This window comes from Gymnogyps californianus, chromosome 20, assembly GCF_018139145.2.
Source record: "Gymnogyps californianus isolate 813 chromosome 20, ASM1813914v2, whole genome shotgun sequence".
In the NCBI taxonomy this organism is placed as follows: Eukaryota; Metazoa; Chordata; class Aves; order Accipitriformes; family Cathartidae; genus Gymnogyps; species Gymnogyps californianus.
This window is the reverse complement of record NC_059490.1, coordinates 390,374-410,052: the sequence shown is the minus strand read 5'-3', so window position 1 is coordinate 410,052 and position 19,679 is coordinate 390,374. Positions and strand designations below refer to the sequence as shown.

Sequence of the window (19,679 nt, the reverse complement as noted above, 5' to 3'; positions counted from 1 at the left end):
TTTGGCAGAGCAAAGAAACACACCAGAGGTGCTGAGTCCTTCGCATGTTCGGTCTCGTCCTGCTCCCTGGGGACGGGGCCAAGCCTGGGGTTGACCCTAACTGTCTCTCTCCCACTTGCGCAGGGAAGAGGAGTTGCATCGCTCCAACACTTCCACTCCAGTGAAATCGGACAAGGAGCTGCAGACGGAGAAAGGTGAGCGTAGGTGGGCCCCAGCTCTGTGCCTGGGTTGGACTGGCCACCCATGCGAGCAAGCAGAGGGACAGGAGGTAGCTGAGGTCTGCAGGTGGGATTGGCTTGAGATGTCACCTGGAAACTAGGAATGTGCTGGTCCCAAGGCAGTGGCACTTCTGCTGGCCTCAGCAACTGCCCTAAAGGGATTTCCAGGCGATAAGCAAGGGGCGCCGACAGTGTTGGTGTGCTAGCAAATGCCTGGGAGCTGGCTTGCAAGGGGGAACACCAGCCCCCAAGCCAGCACGGGTCCGGGTGTCAGCCTTGGGGCAAGATCTGCTGTGGTACAAGTAGCACCCTGATCAAATTCTAGGCTGAGCTTATTCCAGCGCTTCCTCAGCTAAAACGGAGAGGAAATCCTTTGTGCCCATCACAGATAGGGTCCCGTGGCACAGCACTAGATGTGGCCCACGCAGTCTGCGTGGTTTGTGGTGTGGGTAGACAGTGTGCAAGGACCATCTGTGGAGGTGGGAAAGGGCCGCTGCCCTGCGGAGCCCCAGCAGGCTCCTGTAACAGACTGCCCTGGGATATGTTGCGGCCAGCTGCTCTTCCAGGGCATCGCAGCCTTGTCCTTGGCTTAAAGCCATGCCCCTGGCTCTGCCCTCTGAGATGGGTCATCCAGAGAGGAGTCAGAAGGGACAACCCCGTTGGTACAAGCCAAACGCCTCCTCTGCCCAGAGCTCGTCCTGACTTGTCTCCTTCTGTAGCGGTGGAGACGCCGGTGCGGAAGAAGCAGAATTCCCTGAGCCCGCCGTCCGCGTCGGGGAGCAGCGGGAAGCGCAAGCGGAAGATCCAGTTGCTGTCGTCTCGCCGGGGGGACCAGCTGGCGCTGGTACGTCGCTGTCTCGCAGCCCCTTTTGCCCTCCTCTGGCGATAGAATGTGCTCACTGCAATTTCTGCAGGGCTGGGGGGAGACTGACCTGCCTGCCCTCAGGAAGGAGGCCCCGTCCTTGGCCGAGTGGGAAGTGACGCTATCCCCAGCCCCAGTGTCTGGTGGGCTGTGCGTGATTGTGCTGCCTGCTGCCGGACCAGGTAATGGCCTGGGGAAGGCCTGCCGTGCCCTCAGCGCCAAGCCGGGGGCCAAAATGAATGGGGATCGGAGCTCCGCGGTAGCGTGCTGTGGCAGAACCACCTGCTTCACGGGTCTTGCGACGGCCAGCCTTCACCACACGTTCAGAGAGGCTCTGCCTGCTTCCCTGAGAAGGAGCTAAGCTGCTGCTCTCTCTTGGCAGCCCCCGCCGCCTCAGCTGGGCTACTCCATCACGTCGGAGGACCTGGATGCAGAGAAGAAGGCAGCGTTGCAGTGGTTCAACAAAGTCTTGGAGGATAAGGCTGGTAAGGGCAGACTGGGAACGCGGAGGGGACGGCAAGGAGTAGAAACCCAGGGCCAGGGCTAGCGGGGCAGTGGGGGGTGTCTGTGTAGCACAGGCTGGGGGAGCTCCTGGGCCAGTCCTGCCTGGTCCTCGGGTCTGGGGATGCTCTTGGTGCCTTCAGACTCAGGAGAGCTCGTGCCCCAGAGTCCCCAGGGCGATGGGTGAGGTTCCCCAGGGCTGGAGCTGTGGGATATTCATGCAGTTTCCCTACCCGGTGGGGAAGGTCTGCTAAGGGGTCGTCCCCTACCACGAGTTGCAGGTCCTGATTTCTTGCTCCTTCCCAGTAGATGCGGTCCCCAGCACCACTGCAGAGACTACGCCCGTGTCCAGGCCGCTGGCGTTCGCCGTGACCTCCCCGGGGCCTGCGCCTGCCTCGACAGCTCCTGCCCCAGCCAGCACCAACTCGCTCCTGGACAGCCTGAAGAAGATGCAGAGCAGCCAGACTGCGCCCACGCCAGCAGGTGAGGAGGAGGGTCGGCAGAGCGGGACTTTGGTAGAGCCAGGCAGACGCAGTGGGAGCTCTGTGTTGCCTCTGTGGGAGGCAGGTGACGAAACTCCCCGTTCAAATGCTCTGCTGGCAGCAGAGCTGGCAGGCAGGCCTGGGGGGGGCAAGTTTGGGGACACTGAGCCCGTGGTCCTGTTGGGAGCTGCGGTAAGTGTGGAGGGCTGGGTTGGTCTGGTACGGGTGGGTGCTGCTCCGGGAGCCTTTGCAACAGCAGGGTGGGTGCCTGGCAGAAGGGCTGGCTGTCTGTAGGTGACCCCCTGTCCCTAAATAAGCTCTCTCCCGCTTTCCAGACTCCACGGGAGCTGCCATGGCATCCCAGCCGCCTTCATCAGCTGCACAGCCGCCCGCTCCTGCTGTATCGCTGGAGTCAAGTTCTCTGCCTGCCACCTCTGCTGACACCAAGCCTGTGCCCGTGTCGAGCACGCCTGCCCCTACTGCCCCCGCCGCCTTGGGGGTGCAGGCCCCCAGCAGCCTGGCACCTCCTGCGTTCACAGAGCTGGGCCAGACCCCCAGCAAGCCTCCCTCCTTCCCAAAGCCAAACATCCTTTTCGGGATGCCGAACACCCCTTCTGCCAGCCAGCCGGCAACGACTACAGCCGCTACTGTGCCCACCACAACCGCTGCTGTGCCCACCACAACCCCTGTCTTCAAACCCATCTTTGGCGCTTTGCCGAAAAGCGAGAGCACAGCACCCTGTACGGCTGTCGTCTCCGCCACAGTCACCGTGTCTGCGAGCTCAGGTGCTTCCTCGACATCCTCCACCACCACCATGTTCAAGCCTATCTTCGGCAGCGTCACCACAGCTTCATCTCCAGCGAAGGCCTCTCCTTTTGCCTTCAAACCGACATCACAGCCGGCCTCGGCCGCAGATCTGCCAGCAGCCTCCACGACTACCCTGGCAGGATTCACAGGTCTCCCTAATGTCATCTTCACCACCGCAGCTACGACTGCCACCACGCAGAGTTCCTCCACGGATGCCACCATTAAACCCGTCTTCAGCTTTGGACTCAACCCGCCCGCCTCCACCGGCCCCACCGCCAGCCTGACCGTCACCGCTGCCACGTCCACCAGCACATCACAGCCCTTCCTGTTCGGGGGCCCGGCCGGCTCAGCTCCCAGCACAGAAACCAGCTTTGCCACCCCAGGGCCTGTGTTCCAGTTCGGAAAGCCACCTCCAGCCACGGTCACTGCCACCACCAGTGTCCCAGGAGGCCCTGCCTTTGGCCAAGCACCTTCAAACTCAACAGCTCCTACCACCACTGTGGGCTTTAGCATATTTGGGGGCACCGCACTGACCTCTTCTACCCCAGCCACCACAGGTCAAGCGACGTTGACATTCGGCTCCTCCGTTTCAGCTTTTGGCAGTTCCTTCAGCGCAAGCGCGAAGCCACCGCCGCCGTATCCCGGCGCGGCGAGTCAGCCCGCCTTCAGTGCCGGTGCTGCGGAGAGCCAGCCACCCGCCAGCAAGCCCGCTGCTGGCCCCGTCAGCTTCGGCCCCCCGTTCAGTTTTGGAGCCCCCACGGCCCAGTCCGCTGCTCAGCCGGCATTCGGCAGCGGTGCTCAGCCAGCCTTTGGCACAACCAGTGCCCAGGGCTCCTTCGGCACGAGCAGCACCCAGGCAGCATTTGGGACCACCACGTCGGTCTTCTCTTTCGGGACAGCCACCTCCACCACGGCCAGCTTCGGTTCCACCACCCAGACCACGAGCAGCAGCACTGGCACCGCCGTCTTCGGCACCACCCCTTCTCCTTTCACCTTTGGGGCGACCGCCCAGCCGGGCCCCTCTGCCAGCGCCTTCGGGATCGGCACACCCGCCCTGAGCAGCGGCTCTCCCGCCGTGGCGTTCAGCTTCGGGGCTGGGCAGAGCGGGGCAGCCCCGGCGGCAACGCCGTTCGGCTCTTCCCTGACTCAGAGCGCGCTGGGTGCGCAGAATCAGAGCACGCCCTTCGCCTTCACCGTGCCCAGCACGCCCAACAACAAGCCCGTGTTTGGAGGTGAGTCGGGGCGGACGTGCCTTCTCGGGGCGTGAAGGGCAGGGCTAGATTTAGGCAGCAGCTTTCCTGCCAGACCTTGCTGAGCTCCCCGGGCTCAGCAGTCCTGGAGGGGCTGGGGCTCGTGCGGTGCGGAGCCTTGCCGTGCGAAGGGAAGGCGCTTCTGTCGCTCGCTGTCCGGGTCCCCAGCCCTCGGTGGTGGAGGGGAATCCTTAAATTCTGCTCCTTGGCCCCTCTGAATGCACTGGCTCCGTGCGAGTGCTGAGCCCAGCCAGGTGCCCTGCAGAAGCCGAGGTCTTGCCAGTGCTTAAAAGCAATTTGGAGCTTCTTGGCAAGTAGAAACACTGCCAGCCAGCGATTGCAATCACTTCTTGCTTGCTCTCTGAGGTTTTCCCGACCACTTTGCACTCTTGCTGGGCCGTCTTGCCTCCCACAGAGCTGAAACCCACATGCTGGGCAACTGCTTGATCTAGAAAGACAGAGGCCTTTGTTCCTCCCTGGCCTGCAAATCCTCCTGTGCTGCCCTGCCAGCAGGAGAGCCCAGGATTACCATGAGAGCGCAACTTCTTGCATTAAAAGGGCTTCTCGGGTGAAGAGGCTGGTCCTGGGGGACTGTGGTGCTTCAGCCCCCGGAGGGAGATCTGTGCCTCCTGCGGGTGCCGCCGGCTCCTGAAGGCCAGGCTCTTCCTCCTTTGCACACCCCGGCTCACGGTGGCATGTTGCTTTCCAGGAACTCCTGCGCCCACCTTCGGGCAAAGCACGCCCGTCCCGGGAGCAGTGGGGAGCGGAAGCAGTAGTCTTTCCTTCGGGACGCCCAGCACTCCTGCCTCAGGCTTCGGAGGAGTCGGCGCTTCCTTCGGTAAGGAAGGAGTTGGTGCTTCGGCCTCGGGGAGCTAATGGGTCGTGTTGTCCCTTGGGGTTGGGGACGGCGGAAGGGCCAGGCTGTGCTCTGGGAGCCAGCTCGGGTGGTACCCGCTGGGCGCGGGGGATGCAAAACCTTCCGTTCCCCCCAGGACGGGGATTACACTGCCCCCCGTGCCAGCTCTGAGTGAGGCTGCAGAGACCTGAGCAACCTTTCTGCTTCCAGGTTCGTCCACCCCCGCCTTTTCCATCGGGGCAGGATCCAAGACGGGCGCTCGCCAGCGGCTGCAGGCACGGAGACAGCACACCCGCAAAAAGTAACCTCCGGTGCTGCTGGGCCCCCGCTGCCGGCCTGCGCGAGGAGCCCCTGCACGCGCGTGGGGGGCTCCGGCCTAGAGCGGTCCCCGTGGTGGGAGCAGTGGTGATGGGGCCAGGCCCCCGTCTCTGATGCCAGCCGGAGACCGTGCTGGGTGGCCACAACCGGGGTGGGACGGGATAAACCAAACTCTTCTTACTTGAACAGTTCCACAGCCAAGGCTGGATGAACCTCTGTACATATCTGCAGCGTTTCCTCCCTCACTTTATTTTGCCATGTTTCATAACGTGTAAATTTTTCCCCATTTGCTTCTTCTAGCTGTTCCCATGCCCTCCTCCCCAGCCCCCCGACAGTCAGGCCCCTGCCCCGTGGCACGGCAGCCGGCAGAGCCGCACGTCCCCGCTCAGAGCCCGGCTGGAGACGTGCCGCGTTCCTGCCGGCCGCACTTCCAGGCCGCTGAGGGATGCCGTCTTCACCAGGTCCCGATATCTTTCCCCATTGTTTCATCTCGTGGCCTGGTGAACACGCTCCCTCCGGAGGGCTCTGCTTCGTTGCCGTCCCTGCAGACCACGAGCCGGGGTTAGTGCCAGCCAGGCGTGGGCGTCTCGGTGCCCGTGGGTGACCGACCTGGCTTCTGCAGCCGGGTGATGACCCCCTCGCTGTCATCTCCCATCGGACCTCCAGCCGAGGGCGCGCCGTAGCCTGGGACCTCGGCTGGAGGCGCAGGGTGGGGATGGGGGTCCCTCCACCCCTCTCCTGGCCGCCGAGCAGCCCCCCCGCCCCGGCCCTCGCCGCTCCCCGCCGGGCTGCGGGCTCCCCCCCGCTCTGCTCGTGTAAAGCCCCCTCTGTTTTGCTTTATTCGTGCTCCCATTTCGATGCGCTCATTGAATCGAGTTTGGAGGAAGAACTGAACCGTGTGCGTGGCGGCATGTTGGTTATGCCGGATTTGCTGTTTGGAGTTTCTTTTTTTGGGGGGCGCCCGTCCCTTTGCGGGGGACGCGCCCTGGCTAATTGGGTGTTGACAGTAGCATCACTGCGTGGCTACTCGCGCTGGGGGAGTCGTCCCTTCGTCGTCGTGACTGAAAGGCAGGCAGCTGGGGTGGGGGGGACGGGGCTTGGACCCCAGGCGTGGGGGCTCCAGCCCTGGCAGTCTCTCCCCTCCCTTCCCCTCTCTCCTGGTGCCCCTTCCCCACCTCGGGGTGCTCTGGAGCCGCTAACGGAAGGAGTCCAGAGCGGATGGGTTCCCCTCCCTCCCCAGATCCAAATTGTTTTTCATTTTTAGCTCATCCCCGTCCTTTTGGGTTTTACCAGCTCCTCAGAGCTACGGTGCTGCCTCCCCTCTTCCCATCCAGCCAGGAGCAGGGCCCTTCCCCTGCCTGGGAGCTCCTACGGGAAGAGACTGCTGGAGCCGGGGGTCACCCGAGAGCTGCCCCCCACCCTGCCCCGGGCGAGGGACGGGTACCCCTGCCCACGGGCTCCCCACCACTTCCAGGAGTGCTTTGCTGCCGGGTTTTTTACTCTCCGAGCCGTGTGAGTGTGTGTGTCTGCCGAAGTCTAAATTAAAAAAAAAGAAAAAAGAAAAAAAAAATCACAAACAAATATTTAAAGGTTTTTTAACAAAATAAAAATTTATTTTTATATTTAAGCTAAATTGCCTTTGAATTCCTTCAAGCTTGGTTCAGTGAGGTTGCCAGACCCCGCAGCGCTGTTGGTAGTGTTTAGCTGTGCCGTCGCAGCCCGGTGAGGAGCCGGCCCGTGCCCCAGCTCTGCCCGCAGGAACTAGCTGTGCCGGGGAAAGGCAGCTACATCCCGCGGGCTCTGCTGCTGCGCGCTCCTCCCGGCCTGTAACAACATCTCCTTAATTTTAAAATGTGATGTATGTGGATGTGACTAAACCTTATTTTTTTTTTTTTTTTAAATTCTTTCTCTGAGGATGAGGAGCAGGAGCTCTTGCACGTTACGGTGACGAGTGGTTTTCTTGTCTGCCAGGAACAAGGTGTCTCTCCCAGCAGGCGGAAGGAGGGCAGGTGACCAGGCTCTGTGCGGTGCGGAGGGGATGCAGCCCCTCAGTGAGCGGGGGCAGAGGATGTGCAGGCAGGCACGTGCTGCCGGTGCTGCCGGGGGGGTTTCTAGCCTTCCCCTACCAGCGTGGCCAAGGAAGGGGCGCAGTGGGCTGTTAGAGCAGGGCAGACCTGTGCAGGGGGAGCCAGCCTGGGCAAACGAGTCCCTGGGGGTTGAGAAAGCGGCTGACGAGGGCTTGGTGCACGCGAGGGCTGACTCTGGTGATTCCTCCCTCTGCCCCGGGCAGGGTGCTGAGCCAGGAGAGTGCCCACTCCCCGGCCCTCATGGGTGACGGCGGCACAGGGCAGGACAGCGGCGCCAGGGGCTGGCGTTTGGCCAGGTCAGCTCCAGCAAGACCCGCGGGGCAGAGGGAGATGGGGACGAGCAGGGTACGAGGTGAGGGCACCCTGGGGAGCGCTGGCTGTTGGTGCTGCACCCCCCCGCCACAGAGCTGCCCCATTTAGGTCCCAAGTGCCCAGCCCCGCGAGGAGCCAGGCTGCGTCCCTTCCCCACCGCACAGACCCTGACGGGGGAGACCCGTGCCGCCTGGGCTGCCGTACGTGGCTGGGGGAGGCTGGGTTTTGACTCAAACTGAAGACTTGGATCATTCCTGGTGTGGCTGATGAGGATTTTAGTGTGAATGTGCAATTTTTTTCCTTGCTTCTTATGTCCCTGGTTTAAAATTAAAAGACTGTGTTCACGTCTGCCTTGCCCATTTGATTCCTGGGCCTGAGCAGGGCCAGGCATTGCTGACGCTGCTTTCCGACACTCTCCGGCTTGCGTGTCCTTGCTCCCCCTGTTCAAAGGCAGGTGCAGGGCCAGGATTATTATTATTATTTATTATTATTATTTCACTTTTTTCTCCCCACTTTGCCTCTGCTATGAGCAGTGGCAATTTCAGGGCAAGACTGCACAAACACACTGGGAAACACAGTGCAGAGAGAGAAACTTTAATCTGTTTCATCCCTACAGTCAAAGGCTTTCCTGAAACCCCGCATCAGGCTGGGGTAAGGAGTTTTAGGGGCGGGGGGGAACATGGTAAAATAACGCCCTTAATCCAGCTGGAGCACTCCAGCCCTGCAGGATGCAGAACCGGGGGTCTGAATGCTGGTGCCGTTTGCAGACTTCCCGCGGCTGCCCCAGCCTGGGTCTGGCTTTGGGAGCAAACCTGCTGGGGGCTGGCTGCCAGGGCCAGCCCTGGGTGAGCAGTTCCCTCTCCCCGGCAACAGGGTGGCCCCGGGGGTTGGCGCTCGGTCCCAGGGGAGCAGGGTGTCACAGAATTCCGCCACGGCTGCAGTTGGCACAAAGCTTTACTTGTGTTCAGAGGCCCGGCTGTTGTTCGGGCAGCAGGGGCAGCGGAGGAGCGTTCCCTGCCAGCCCCAGCTGGGCAGCGTGCAGTCTGAAAAATGTTATTTCACTCCTTCACCCGCTGCTTTTTCCTCTTCCTCTTCTTGGGAGCTGCTCCTGGCTCCGTTCCCTCTCCGTGCTGCGGGTTCTCCTCAGCTGCCACAGGCAGGGAGCTGCGGACGAGAGCGAATGGCCTGAGCCACGCGCCCGAGGCCCCGCTCACCACAGTACCACACGGCTCCTCCCACGCCCGCTACAGCCAGACCCCTCCGTCTTCCCTCCTCCTCACGCCAGGCAGGCAATACCCTCCCCCTGGGCGCCCCGGCAGCCCTGAGCCCGGCCGTAGTCCCCCTCTGAAGCTGCTGGAGGCAGGCAGAGCCCCCCAGGCCCTCCTCTCACCTGGGGGCAGCAGCCCCTTCCCCACGCCGCTCCAGGACAGCCACAAAGAAGCCGTGGGTGAGCGTCTCCGCAGGAGAGGCGCGGAGGCAGCTCTCTGCCCCGGGGAAGGCAGCGAGTCCTCGGCAGGGCCAGGAAGGGAAGGCGTTCACCAGCCTGTGGCATGGGACAAGGGTCAGTGCCGAGCCCCGCAGCACCCCGTGCTGCATCCCCCCCGCGCCCCCACCCCGAGGCACCTGAAGGCCGAGCCCCACTCCTGCAGCACGGCGTGCACCACATCCTCGTTCTCCTCCCGGTGCAGCGAGCAGGTGGAGTAAACCAGGCGCCGGAGAGCCGGGAAGCTCAGGGCATGGCTCAAGACCTTGCGCTGGAAGCCGGCCAGCGCCTGCAGCCGCTCGGCGCTCGGGGCAGCCTCCTCCCTCGGCACCCGGTTCACCATCCCTGCGGGGAGAGCGGCCGTCGCCCGGGGGTCCGCGCGCCCAGAGCCCGGCTCCAGGTGGGGCGGTCGGAGCCCCGCGCGTTACCTGAGCCGCTGCAGGACGGGTCGAGGAGGATGTAGGTCACCTTGCTGTACTTGGGGTCTCCAGGGTCCACGGTCAGGAAGTCCTGCTGGGCCAGCTGGAAGCCAGTGACCCCAGCCCGCATCAGCATGGTGTTCATGGTAGCCAGGCGCTTGGTGTCCACGTCAAAGGCAAAGATCTGGCTAAAGGCAGAGCCCGGCACCCAGGAGAAGCATGAGCATCCTGCCCGGCCCCAGGAACCGCGCCGACGGCGGCAGGCTGCCCCAGCAGCCCCAAACACCGGCCGTTGGCTGGGCGGGCAGAGCTCGGGAGCTGCGTGCCCACGCAGGAGCGCTGAGCAGGGCCGGGGTCAGGCAGAGAGCGGGGGCAGAGGCCGGGAAGTGAACCCCTAACGCGACTTCACGTCCCCTTGGGCCCCTCCAATGGCCCAGCGCTATCAGAGCCACCGGCCCACCTAGGGAGAAGCGGGCATCAGGCAGGGTGACGGGCTGCAGCTCTTCCTGCCACCTTCTCCTTGTGCTCTCGGGGGGAGCAGGGCCACCCGCACCCCTTCCCTCCCCCCCCAGCACACAAACCTGCCCTCACCCCTTGTTCTTCAGGATGGCAGCCAGGTGGCTGGTCTTGTTCCCAGGGGCAGCGCAGGCATCGATGACGTGGGAGCCGGCAGCGGGGCCGAGGAGGAAGGCAGGGAGGCAGCTGGCCTGCGAGAGGGCAGAGCCCCGTGAGAGGTGCGGGCAGCAGGCACCCCCGGCCCCTCCTGGGGGCACGGCTGATGCCGCGGGGTCGCAGGCAGCCACAGCAACACGGGGCCAAGCCCACCACCACCACCCGCCATGGGAAGCCTCTGCCCGGCCCGCAGCCCCGCGCTCCTCCCAGCTGCTGGTCCCCAGCTCCCTACGGGGCATTTTTACAGCCCAGTTCAGAGCAATTCATCCCATTCCTACAGGCTACGGAAGGAAAGCTGCCGGGGAACCCCACTGCTGCCAGGCTGCATTCACAATTTCCACTTAGACTTCGAGTGCTGCGGCAAAGCCGGCCCAAGCCCAGCCCTTGGCATGGAGGAAGGGGCCGACCCTCCACCCATGCCAGTGGTTCTCCCGCCCCTGCAGCCTCCTGCTCCTCAGCTCCCCTACCTTGTCCTGCAGAATTATGTGTCCTGAAGTGTACAGCAGGTTGTCATGGAAGTCCGTCTGCGGAGGGAAAACCAGCAGCTCCGGGAGATGAAGATCCAACACGAATTTCTTCCCGGAGAGGGCCCTCAGTTCCTCCACACTGCCCATGAGGCACAGGGAGGATGAACACACGGTCCTGCTTCACCATACCCACGCTAGAGCCCAGGCTGAGAACCCCCTTCGCCCCGCACCTCCTCTCCACTTCAGCACCAGGCAGCACGCAGAGAGGCAGACGGCAAGAGTGGGGAGTGACGGAGAGCCCAACCCGGACACCGTGAGCACCAAGACCAACAACCCTTCAGCCCACAGGACCTCGTCCCAAGCCCTTGCCGCTCCCTGACATCCCAGGTAAGGTGGGAGGGCAGAAAGAAACGCTTACCCGGCTGCCTTGCCCAGGTAGGAGTAGCCCTGGCGCTTGAAGAAGTCAATCACATCGTCCACACAAGTCTTCAGGGTGTTGACTCGGACGTAGCGCGGTACCTGGGAGGCTGGGGGAGCCGGTCGGGTCAGCCACAACCCACCACAGCACAGGGAGACCGCCCAGCCCCGGGGCCCGCTCACCTCCGGGGCTCGCCGCCTGCGCCGGGGCCAGGAGGTCCTCGTTGCGGCTCACCTTCTGCTGCACCTTCAGGCGGGCCAGCTCGGCCTCCAGCCGGGCCCGGTGCCGCCGGGCCAGCGCCTTCCAGCGGCCCCCGCACTTCAGGCCCTTGCCGAAGAGCAGGTCGTACACCAGCACCTGCGGGGACGCGGGTGAGCCCGGCCCCGCCGCCCCGGGCCCCGCCGCCGAGGGGGCCACCCCCGGCCCCCCCTTACCTTCGCCAGCTGCGGGGGCAGCTTCTTCTCGGCCTGCAGCAGCGCGGCGCCGGCCAGCAGCTTCTCCAGCACCGGGGAGTAGCGGAGGGTCTCGGACACCAGGGCGTACAGCTGCCGGACGTGCTGCGGGGCGGTCAGGGGCTGGCCGGGGACACGGCCGCCGGCCCCCGGGCCTCCCGCCTCGGGCCTACCCCCATCCCGGGCCTACCCCGCCTTGGGCATAACCCCCCTCGGGCCGCCCCCTTCCCCTCCCCGGCCCCCCCCGGCCCCGACGCCCCCCGCACCGGGAAGCGGCTGTTGTACACCAGGGTCTTGATCCCGCCATCGCCGCGCTCCAGCCCCTCCAGGACGGCGGCGGCCGCGCTGTAGAGCGCCATGTCCCCCGCCCGGCCGCGTGCGCCGCCGCCACTTCCGGCGGTGCGACCTCCCGGCCGGCAGGGGGCGAGCGGCGGAGTCGGGGCCTGGCGGGGCCCTTCGGCGGCCACCGGGGAACGGCGCTGCCCCGCCGCCCCCGAGGGCCGCGACCGGGGCTGCTGGCGGGCACGGGCCGCGGGCCGGGCAGGGGGGAGGCAGGGCACCGGCTTTGAGGCGGGCTGAGCTCCCGGGCTGGGGAGAAGGGGCGGCCGGTCGGGGTCGGGCCCGGGCCCGGTGATTCCCGCCCCCCCCAGCCAGGCCGTGAGGGCTCGGCCGGGCCCGCCCGGCAGCGGGGAGGAGAGCGGCGGGGGGGGCTGCTGCCGTGCAGGAGCTGCTGGGCGTCCTGAGGCGTGAGGGCAGCAGCGGCAGCCGGCTGCGGCAATCCCGGTTGCGGGGGCCCGTCCCCGTGGCGTGGAGCCGTGTTCCCGTCGTTAACGTGCGTTAGTTACTGCGGGGGGGGGGGGGGGCAGTGGAGCTTTCCCGGAGACTTTGGCGTTGTTCATGCTGAAGTAAAACAAAGGAAAGGGCAGCCCGGCCCTGGGAAGAAGGACTGTGCTGCTGGGAAGCTCAGAGCTGCCCACAAAGGGTGAAGGATGCCCCGGGTAACGCCGCGCCCCAGCCCCTCTGACGCCACTTCGAAACCCCCCCCCGGCATCGTCTGGCGGCGTAGATCGGTAACTCGAGGGAGTCTGACTGCAGGGACGTCTGGATCGATAGACCGGCAGCAAGAATGCTGCAAAACCAGAGCTGCTTTGCAGAGTTTGGCTACGATTAGTAATCGGTAGCGTGGGTGCTAGCGATCAGTCGAGTCGTGGGCGCTAGCGATCAGTCGAGTCGTCTTGTACCTGAATGACGGAAGGGCACGAGAGCCCTGTGTAAAGGTGCTTTTGGGTGCCCCAGTTTGGTGGGGACACCTCATGCGCAGGAATAAATATTTACCCTAGTAATAGTATCTTTTGTGTCCTAGCCTCTCCTCGGTCGGCACGGCCCGGCTGTGAATTCTGGTGACAAGCCCTAGGAACGGGTCCCAGGTGACTCTTTGCGGTTAGCGGGGACAACGACTGGCCGAGGGGCCGCTGGAGAGCTGCTGCCGGGCTGTCCGCAGGGTGGCCGAGCCGCTCAGGCCGTGCTCCCCGCTGTGTCGGGGTGCCGGGCCCTGCTCCCCTCACGCTGCCTCAGCCCGCGGCCCCAGGCGCAGCGTCCCACCCGGGCAGGCTCTGCGCGTGGTTCCCCCCGGCAGCTCGCACCCCTGAAGAGGCGCTGCCCCGGGCAGGCCGGCGTCCTCCCGCTCTGCAGCTGCTTTTTCGGCTCCCGTTTTCCCCTCCCGGCAGCCCCGCGCGCCTCTGCAGAGCGCTGCAGCTGCCCGCTCGGCTCCAGCTGCGGTCGGTTCCTCAGAGACGGTACCGGTGTTATCCAGCACCCAGCTCGCCTAACACAAACTCTATTTATTCAGAAGAAAGACATGCCAACAAAGACCCCGGACGCTCACGGCTCACGCTTTTCAGGCAAGCGCTCCTTTCCGTAGGGAGATCTTCGCAGGCCGGCTGTGTTTTAGGCTTTCGGGTCAGCCTGCCGGACCGGGGATGGGGATTCAGAGGTCAAGGCTGACATTTTATGCTCTTGGAGGAGAGGGGAAGGACCCTCCTGTGCTGCTGAAGCTCACTCTGCAGTACCACAGCTTCCACGCGAGGACAACCCTGCACACAGCCTGACTCTCCTCTGCTGCGGGCCCTCGGGACTTGGCCGCAGCCCTCCCTGGCCACAGCCTCATCCCGCTGGCCGGGCTACGGCTTCGTGGGTTCCTCTGGGGCAGGGTGGTTGTACGGCGCCCGGGGGTGCCGGCTCGCGGCGGGCGCGGGCAGGATGATGGGTGGCGAGTAAGGCCCTCGCTCCGGCCAGCACAGGTCCACGATGGGGTAGAGCTGGCCCTGGAACTCCGCCTGGAAGGTGTAGATGGGGCTGAGCTCATCGGGGTTGTCGGCGTTGTAGAAGGTCAGCTCGCCCTTCTCGTAGTGCAGGTAGATGCCGATGCGCTGGGGCCGGGCGGTCAGCGGCAGGGTGGCCCGCGGGGTGCTGAAGGCCTCGTAGACCTTCCCTTCCTTCAGGCCGATGAGCCACACGCCATTCTCAGGAGACTTGCTGAGCTTGCCTTTGCGGCTGACTGTGCCCTTGATGATGCCCAAGCGCCAGTGGTTCCTGGTGCCCACAATCACCTCCCAGTAGTGCTGGCCGCAGGAGAAGCCCTTGCAGGTGAGGATGCAGTTGCTGGAGTTGAAACGCTTGGGGTTGCTGTCCCGGCGCTGGTAGAGCCCACACTGCACCACCGTGTCGCCCTTGAAGAGCTCCAGGAGGGGATGCGCTGTCACCGGGTCCAGTTTCAGTGTCTCCGGAGCTAGAAGGAAAGCAGGCAGGCTCCAGGCACGCCAGCAGGCAGGGGTCTGGCAGACCCCGGCTTGGCCCCGAGGCATGGCACAAGCCGGCGCTGCTGAACTTTAAGCAGCTGGAGTGTTACACCAGAGCAGGCTGCTACCGGCACGAGACATGGCCAGCCACTGCTCCAGGGGCTCTGCTGGGGGTGAGGAGCGCACAAGCAGAGGGCAAGACAGAGGCTGGGGCAGCGCGACGCTGGCTGGGCAGCCCGTCCCATGCGCGAGTGAGCCAGGGCAGCCGGCACGCTGCCAGCGGGGCAGGTGGGTACCTGGCAGGACACGGCGGTGCAGGCGCTTCCACACAGTCATCTTGATGTCGTCCTGGTGGAAACACGGCTTGAAGGACACGGGGCTGAAGATGCCATCGCCGGGGTGCAGGCTGGGGAGCTCTGACCTGGAAAGACACGGGCAGCGGTGACGCAGGTGACGGGGAGGGTGTGTGACCTGTTCTCACCTGGCTGCCGTGTATGATGGAACCACTGGTGTCTCGCCAGCTGCTCTTGCCCTCTGCTGGGGCTGCAAGCGTGGCTCTGGCCGTGGCTATCCATCACAACAGCAGTGTCCATGCGAGGCTGCCCCAGCAATGCTGAGATGCCCACTGGCCTGGGACCTCTCACCCTGGTGTGGAGGCACTGCCGTCCCTGTTGATGCTGTTTGCTGCTGGGTCCCACCACTCACCTGAACTGGCAGGAGCCATATTTCTGGAAAACAGAAGGGAAAGAGAGAGTCGGTGGTGGGAGACTGACAGAACGGCAGCTCCTCTGCATGGTCACAGCTCCGCGCATCCGTGCCCTGGGCTGGAGAGGCCAGGGCTCTCCTCTCCTGGGAGACTGAAGGGCATTGTCTCTTGTGGAGGGCAGGTCTCTCCTATGGGGCAAAGCCCTGGCTGGACAGAGGGCACCTACATCTCACTTCTCCTGGTATCCCAGCTGCCCTTGGTGAGGGTTCCCGCTGCCCAGGGCAGGGCTCAGGGCTATGAGCAGTGGGCTGAGGGCTGGAGAGCCTGGCTGACCATCCCTGCCTTCACTAGCGAGCGCACTCACCCGTATGAAGTCAAGCTGGCTTTCGTTGCTGAGCGCCTCCAGAGAGCTCTGCATCTCCTTAAGCCTCTGCAGGGCGTCTGATGTCTGCTTGACCTGGGACTCAATGGCGGTGATGAGCTGGGCTGCCTTCCCCTCGATGCTCTCCAGGAACGTGGCCTTCTCCTCATCGATGTACCTGTGCAGCTCCTGGAACTCCTTCCGGATCACCCACTTGAAGACGTCTGCCTCGTTCTGCCGGGAGACAGCACGCGGCTGTGCAGGGCTGCCTTGCTCCATCCCCTTCGCCCGCTTTTTGGTTTCAGAGATGCCACCAGCAATGTCAACGTGTCCCACCAAGCCACCCTCCACTGGCTTTCCAAATAAAAAGCAGCTCTTCACAGCAGGCTAGATGTTGTTTCATCCTGCTCTCCTCAGCAGCTCACCACCAGGGCACCCCTGCCTTACGCCTCTCCTCCCCCAGATTTTGGTTTCCTGATGTCCCAAGCAGCTTCATCAGAGCCTTGAAAGAGCTCTTGGATCCCTCTGCTCCCAGGGAACAACCTGTGTCGTGGGCTAAGGGGGAGAAGAGCGCAGCTCCACTTTGATTTGGGTTGGGCCCTTCTGAGGAGCCCCACTGGGAAGCTGTGGCCTCAGAAGGGATGCCAGGAGGTGCCCTGGAGACATCTACTGTGTGGGAAACGGACACGCAGCTCAACCAGGCATAAACTCGACGTGAAACCAACGGCGTTGCTCTGACTGGGAAGCCTGCTCCGAGTGGGGTCCTTTTCTCCTGTTATCTCCCCACCTCCAAGGACGTTTGGTCAAACCAGCTCTGACTGCTGCTCCTGCCAGGACGCTCAGTGAGGGTCACGCTGCCCCTTCCAAAAACAGGGCTGTGCCACCAGAGAGGGCTACGTCACCCTTCCCGAAAACAGGTCTATGTTTAATCCCTGAGTTTCATGGAGAACACGAACCTCAGGGAACAGGGTGGAAGATAAGCCCTGTCTGCTATCCCAGGGAAGGGGGAAGAGAAGGAGACGATGTGAGCTGGGGAGACCCAGGAGCAGAGGTTGCTCCAGGGGCTGTGTGGGACACAAAGGACTCGGGTACACAGGCTCCCTTGGCACATGGCACTCACCGCGATGCGGCTTTTGTTGTTGATGAGCTTGCTGAAGTGTTCATCCAGGTTCCTCTTGTACTGGTGGACATCGGTCAGCAGCACAGACAGCTCCTCCTGCAAAGACAGCACCTCTGTAGGAGGGACCTCTGTGGCAGCCTCCTTGATCGCAGGCAGTGCTTATCAGCCCCCCGAGGAGCCCATGGCCCTCAGAAGCCATGTCCTCCTCAGCTTTCTCTAAGCTTTCTGGGGCCCTGCACATCCTGCTGATCTTTATTCTCTTGATCTAGAGGATTTGGGGTTGCCAGAGGCAGGAGAGCGCTCAGAGCATGGCCCCGATCTGGATGCTGCTGACCAAGTACTCTTGCCAGGAGCACCATGTCTCCCCTCCCATTCCCAGCCCTCTGTCCCTCACACCCCGTGGCAGCTCCGCACAGGGCGAGCGGGTGGCAAGCGGGTGGCGAGCAGCCGCAAGCCAGCACCAGGCCAGCGGCACCCTCCTAGGGCCGGTGCCGGGAGCCTGGCCGACGCAGGAGCGTTTCTGGTGCCTCCTGCTCTTATCTCCCCGGTGCCAGGAGCGGAGGGGACAGGTGGCCCTGTGCTTTTCCATTCCCGGGGCTTTCATGTGATGCTGGGCAGGGGACGCCAGCTGTTTACTCTGCCTGGCTGGGGCTCCCGTTTCCCTCCCTCCCTGCTCTCCTGTGGCACCTCGCCTCAGCCCTTATCTCCAGGCTCTTTTTGATGGTATTTGGAAACAGTCTTGAAAGGCCCCACCGACACTCCCCGACCCCCGGCTCTCCCCGCTGCAGTGCAGCCACCGAAACTGAGTCCTCTCAGCCGGGGACACACTCAGCCTGAGAAACAGCTGCCCCCCAGCCCAGGGACCCTGCCCCACATCTGGCTGTGCCATGGGACCATGCTCCCCACACTGGCATCACTTCCAGTCTGTCCCTTGAAGGAAAGGGGACACTTGGCCAGCAAGCACTGCAGGTGCCCTAACCCCCACCCCAGGTTGCCCAGCTCCGCCTGCCAACCTTCATCCGGCAGTATGCGGTAGAGATGGGGGCGATCTTGTGCTGGCGGTGGTTGCCGATGGTGCCGCACAGCCCGCAGATCACCTCTTGGTCGGCCTCGCAGAAGAGGCTGAGGGGGTTGTGGTGCGTTGGGCAGGACTCCGGGGTGGGCTCTGCCTCGCCCCGGCTCTGCAGCGCCTCGATGACGCGGGCCAGCGTGACGTTGGGTGGCGAGGCGCTGCAGTCCACGGTTTGGCGGCACACGGGGCACAGGAACTGCCCGTCCAGCTCTCCGGAGAGTGACACCACGCAGGACTTGCAGTACGAGTGCCCACACTGCAGCATCAGGGGCTCCTTGAAGACCTCCAAGCAGATGGGACAGAGGAGCTGGTCCTCCAGCTCGTCGATGCTCATCCGCCGAGCCATCCTGCCAGCTTCCCACGCAGCAGCAGCACAGACCTGGCCTGGGAAACAGAGGCAGGAGATCACTCCTGTTCCAAGAGCAAGATAAGCAGAGATGAGTGAAGACGGAGAGAAGGTGAAACAGAGAGACACCTCCACCCCCCTGGCAGCAGCGCAGACAGTTGCAAACTCATCATTAGGCTCCACGCAAAGTCTGAGATGCTTATTTTAACCCGCGACGGGTTTGGGCTCTGGAGACATGAGACCACACTTGGCCACGCCTGCTGGATCTGCCTAAGGTGTTAGAAGTGACCACCGAGCTGCTCCCATGTGGGGCCTTTGCCTGGCAGGGGTGTCAGACTGCAGCCCCCCTCAGAGAAGCCCTGCCTGTGTGCCAGGGCTGGAGACAGCCGAGAGGGATTTGCTGCTGAAAAATTCCAGTATTGACCCTGGCCTGTATGAATTCCTACAGATCTCTTTGGGCTCATTGTCTTAGTCATGGACATCCTCAGAAGGATTGGCGTTAGCTCAAGTGATGCATCGAAGCAAAAGCAGAAGGAAATCATAAAAAGCACATTTATCTAGGAGACAGGGACAACCACCACACAGCGAACACCCGTGAGGCCGGATTTAGGAAGCTGAGGCACAGCGTGCAGGGCTGCGACTGCAGCTCACCCCCTTGAAACACAGTGCGGTCTCTGGTCCCCACAGCGCTCCACACTCCGGGCCAGCACCCCCAAGAGACACGAGCCCAAATCCCAGCCTCTCCCACCAGCCCTGGGGCTGCACGTGGCCAGCCTATTTAACAGCTATAACGTTTGTGCAGCATTGCCTCCCCTGCTGTTCCCAGCACTGTGGGATATAACTGCCAAGATCCTGGGCAAGTCAAAGACATGATCTGAAGTCGAAGAAAATAAACCTGAGGTCAAAGACTCGGTAATTTCCCCAGGGAAAGGGGAGGCTGTGACCTGAGCTCGACTTTTATCAGACATTGCTATAGGAGCTTGGTGAATCAAGGAAAGCTCGAAACATCGCCCTGTGACCCGTCAGACACTATAGGACCCCGTACAGGGGAACCAGCTTCAGCTGCTCCCTCTGCTCACACAGAAACACCTCCTGGAGACCCAAATAACAGCCTCCCGCTTGCCACACCACTCACGTGCCCTGAACGGCTTCCTCCTGGCCCCGGTTCGGGCTCCACTCGTCCCAGCGCACCAAGCCTGACAGACGTCACTCGGCTTCTCCTGATCAAACTGAAGATTTCGACCTGGTCGGAGGGGCGGACGAGGCAGGTGGTGGGACCGGCAGCCCCTCGGCGGGACGGGGAGCAGAGCCGCTCCCCTCCGGCAGCCTCAGCCCCGCCGGGGATGTCCCTGCTCGCCGGGGAGAGGCCAGGCAGCCTCTTGTCCCCCTCTCCTGCTCTGAGGACGGCGTCACACCCCCGCGAAGGGCTGCCCACCGCCCCCGACTTGCAGGTACGGGCACACACATCATATGACTGTGTGGGCAGGAGCCTCGATAAGAGCCGGCGGTGTTTGCCTCCCTGAGCAGCCAGTCTCCCCGAGTCCCGCTGGGGTTTCACTCATCCGCACGGCTTGGAACAGCGGAAACGTTTTCACCAAAACACTTTATCAGCTAAAGCTCTTTTTTGGTTGACACAGTATTTTTTTGTTGTTTGGTGAAAACCTTGCATTCT

At 63.4% G+C, this 19,679-nt stretch overlaps 3 protein-coding genes across 3 annotated transcripts in view; 1 reads left to right on the top strand and 2 right to left on the bottom strand.

The window, feature by feature from the left end:
• The window catches only part of POM121 (POM121 transmembrane nucleoporin), a 43,469-nt gene extending 37,479 nt beyond the window's left edge, over positions 1 to 5,990 (top strand). Inside the window, exons 6-12 of the mRNA XM_050909178.1 lie at positions 101 to 194; positions 938 to 1,062; positions 1,463 to 1,565; positions 1,891 to 2,064; positions 2,399 to 4,102; positions 4,830 to 4,958; positions 5,187 to 5,990. Of these exons, the coding sequence (XP_050765135.1) occupies positions 101 to 194; positions 938 to 1,062; positions 1,463 to 1,565; positions 1,891 to 2,064; positions 2,399 to 4,102; positions 4,830 to 4,958; positions 5,187 to 5,281 (2,424 nt within the window). The 3' untranslated portion in view covers positions 5,282 to 5,990. The remainder of the gene's footprint in view (positions 1 to 100; positions 195 to 937; positions 1,063 to 1,462; positions 1,566 to 1,890; positions 2,065 to 2,398; positions 4,103 to 4,829; positions 4,959 to 5,186) is intronic.
• Positions 5,991 to 8,249: 2,259 nt separating this feature from the next.
• Positions 8,250 to 11,963, bottom strand: NSUN5 (NOP2/Sun RNA methyltransferase 5). The gene is made up of 10 exons (XM_050908902.1): positions 11,871 to 11,963; positions 11,587 to 11,709; positions 11,335 to 11,509; positions 11,153 to 11,261; positions 10,735 to 10,873; positions 10,187 to 10,302; positions 9,605 to 9,783; positions 9,317 to 9,521; positions 9,084 to 9,236; positions 8,250 to 8,857 (listed from the first exon to the last, which is right to left on the bottom strand). Exons 1-10 carry the CDS (start codon positions 11,961 to 11,963, stop codon positions 8,752 to 8,754), a joined length of 1,398 nt encoding a protein of 465 aa, XP_050764859.1. The 3' UTR covers positions 8,250 to 8,751.
• Positions 11,964 to 13,784: 1,821 nt separating this feature from the next.
• On the bottom strand, positions 13,785 to 18,022 carry TRIM50 (tripartite motif containing 50). The gene is made up of 6 exons (XM_050909099.1): positions 17,603 to 18,022; positions 16,590 to 16,685; positions 15,473 to 15,703; positions 15,108 to 15,130; positions 14,699 to 14,823; positions 13,785 to 14,392 (listed from the first exon to the last, which is right to left on the bottom strand). The coding sequence occupies exons 1-6, from the start codon at positions 18,005 to 18,007 to the stop codon at positions 13,785 to 13,787; spliced, it is 1,488 nt and encodes a 495-aa protein (XP_050765056.1). The 5' UTR covers positions 18,008 to 18,022.
• Between the last annotated feature and the right edge of the window lie 1,657 nt (positions 18,023 to 19,679).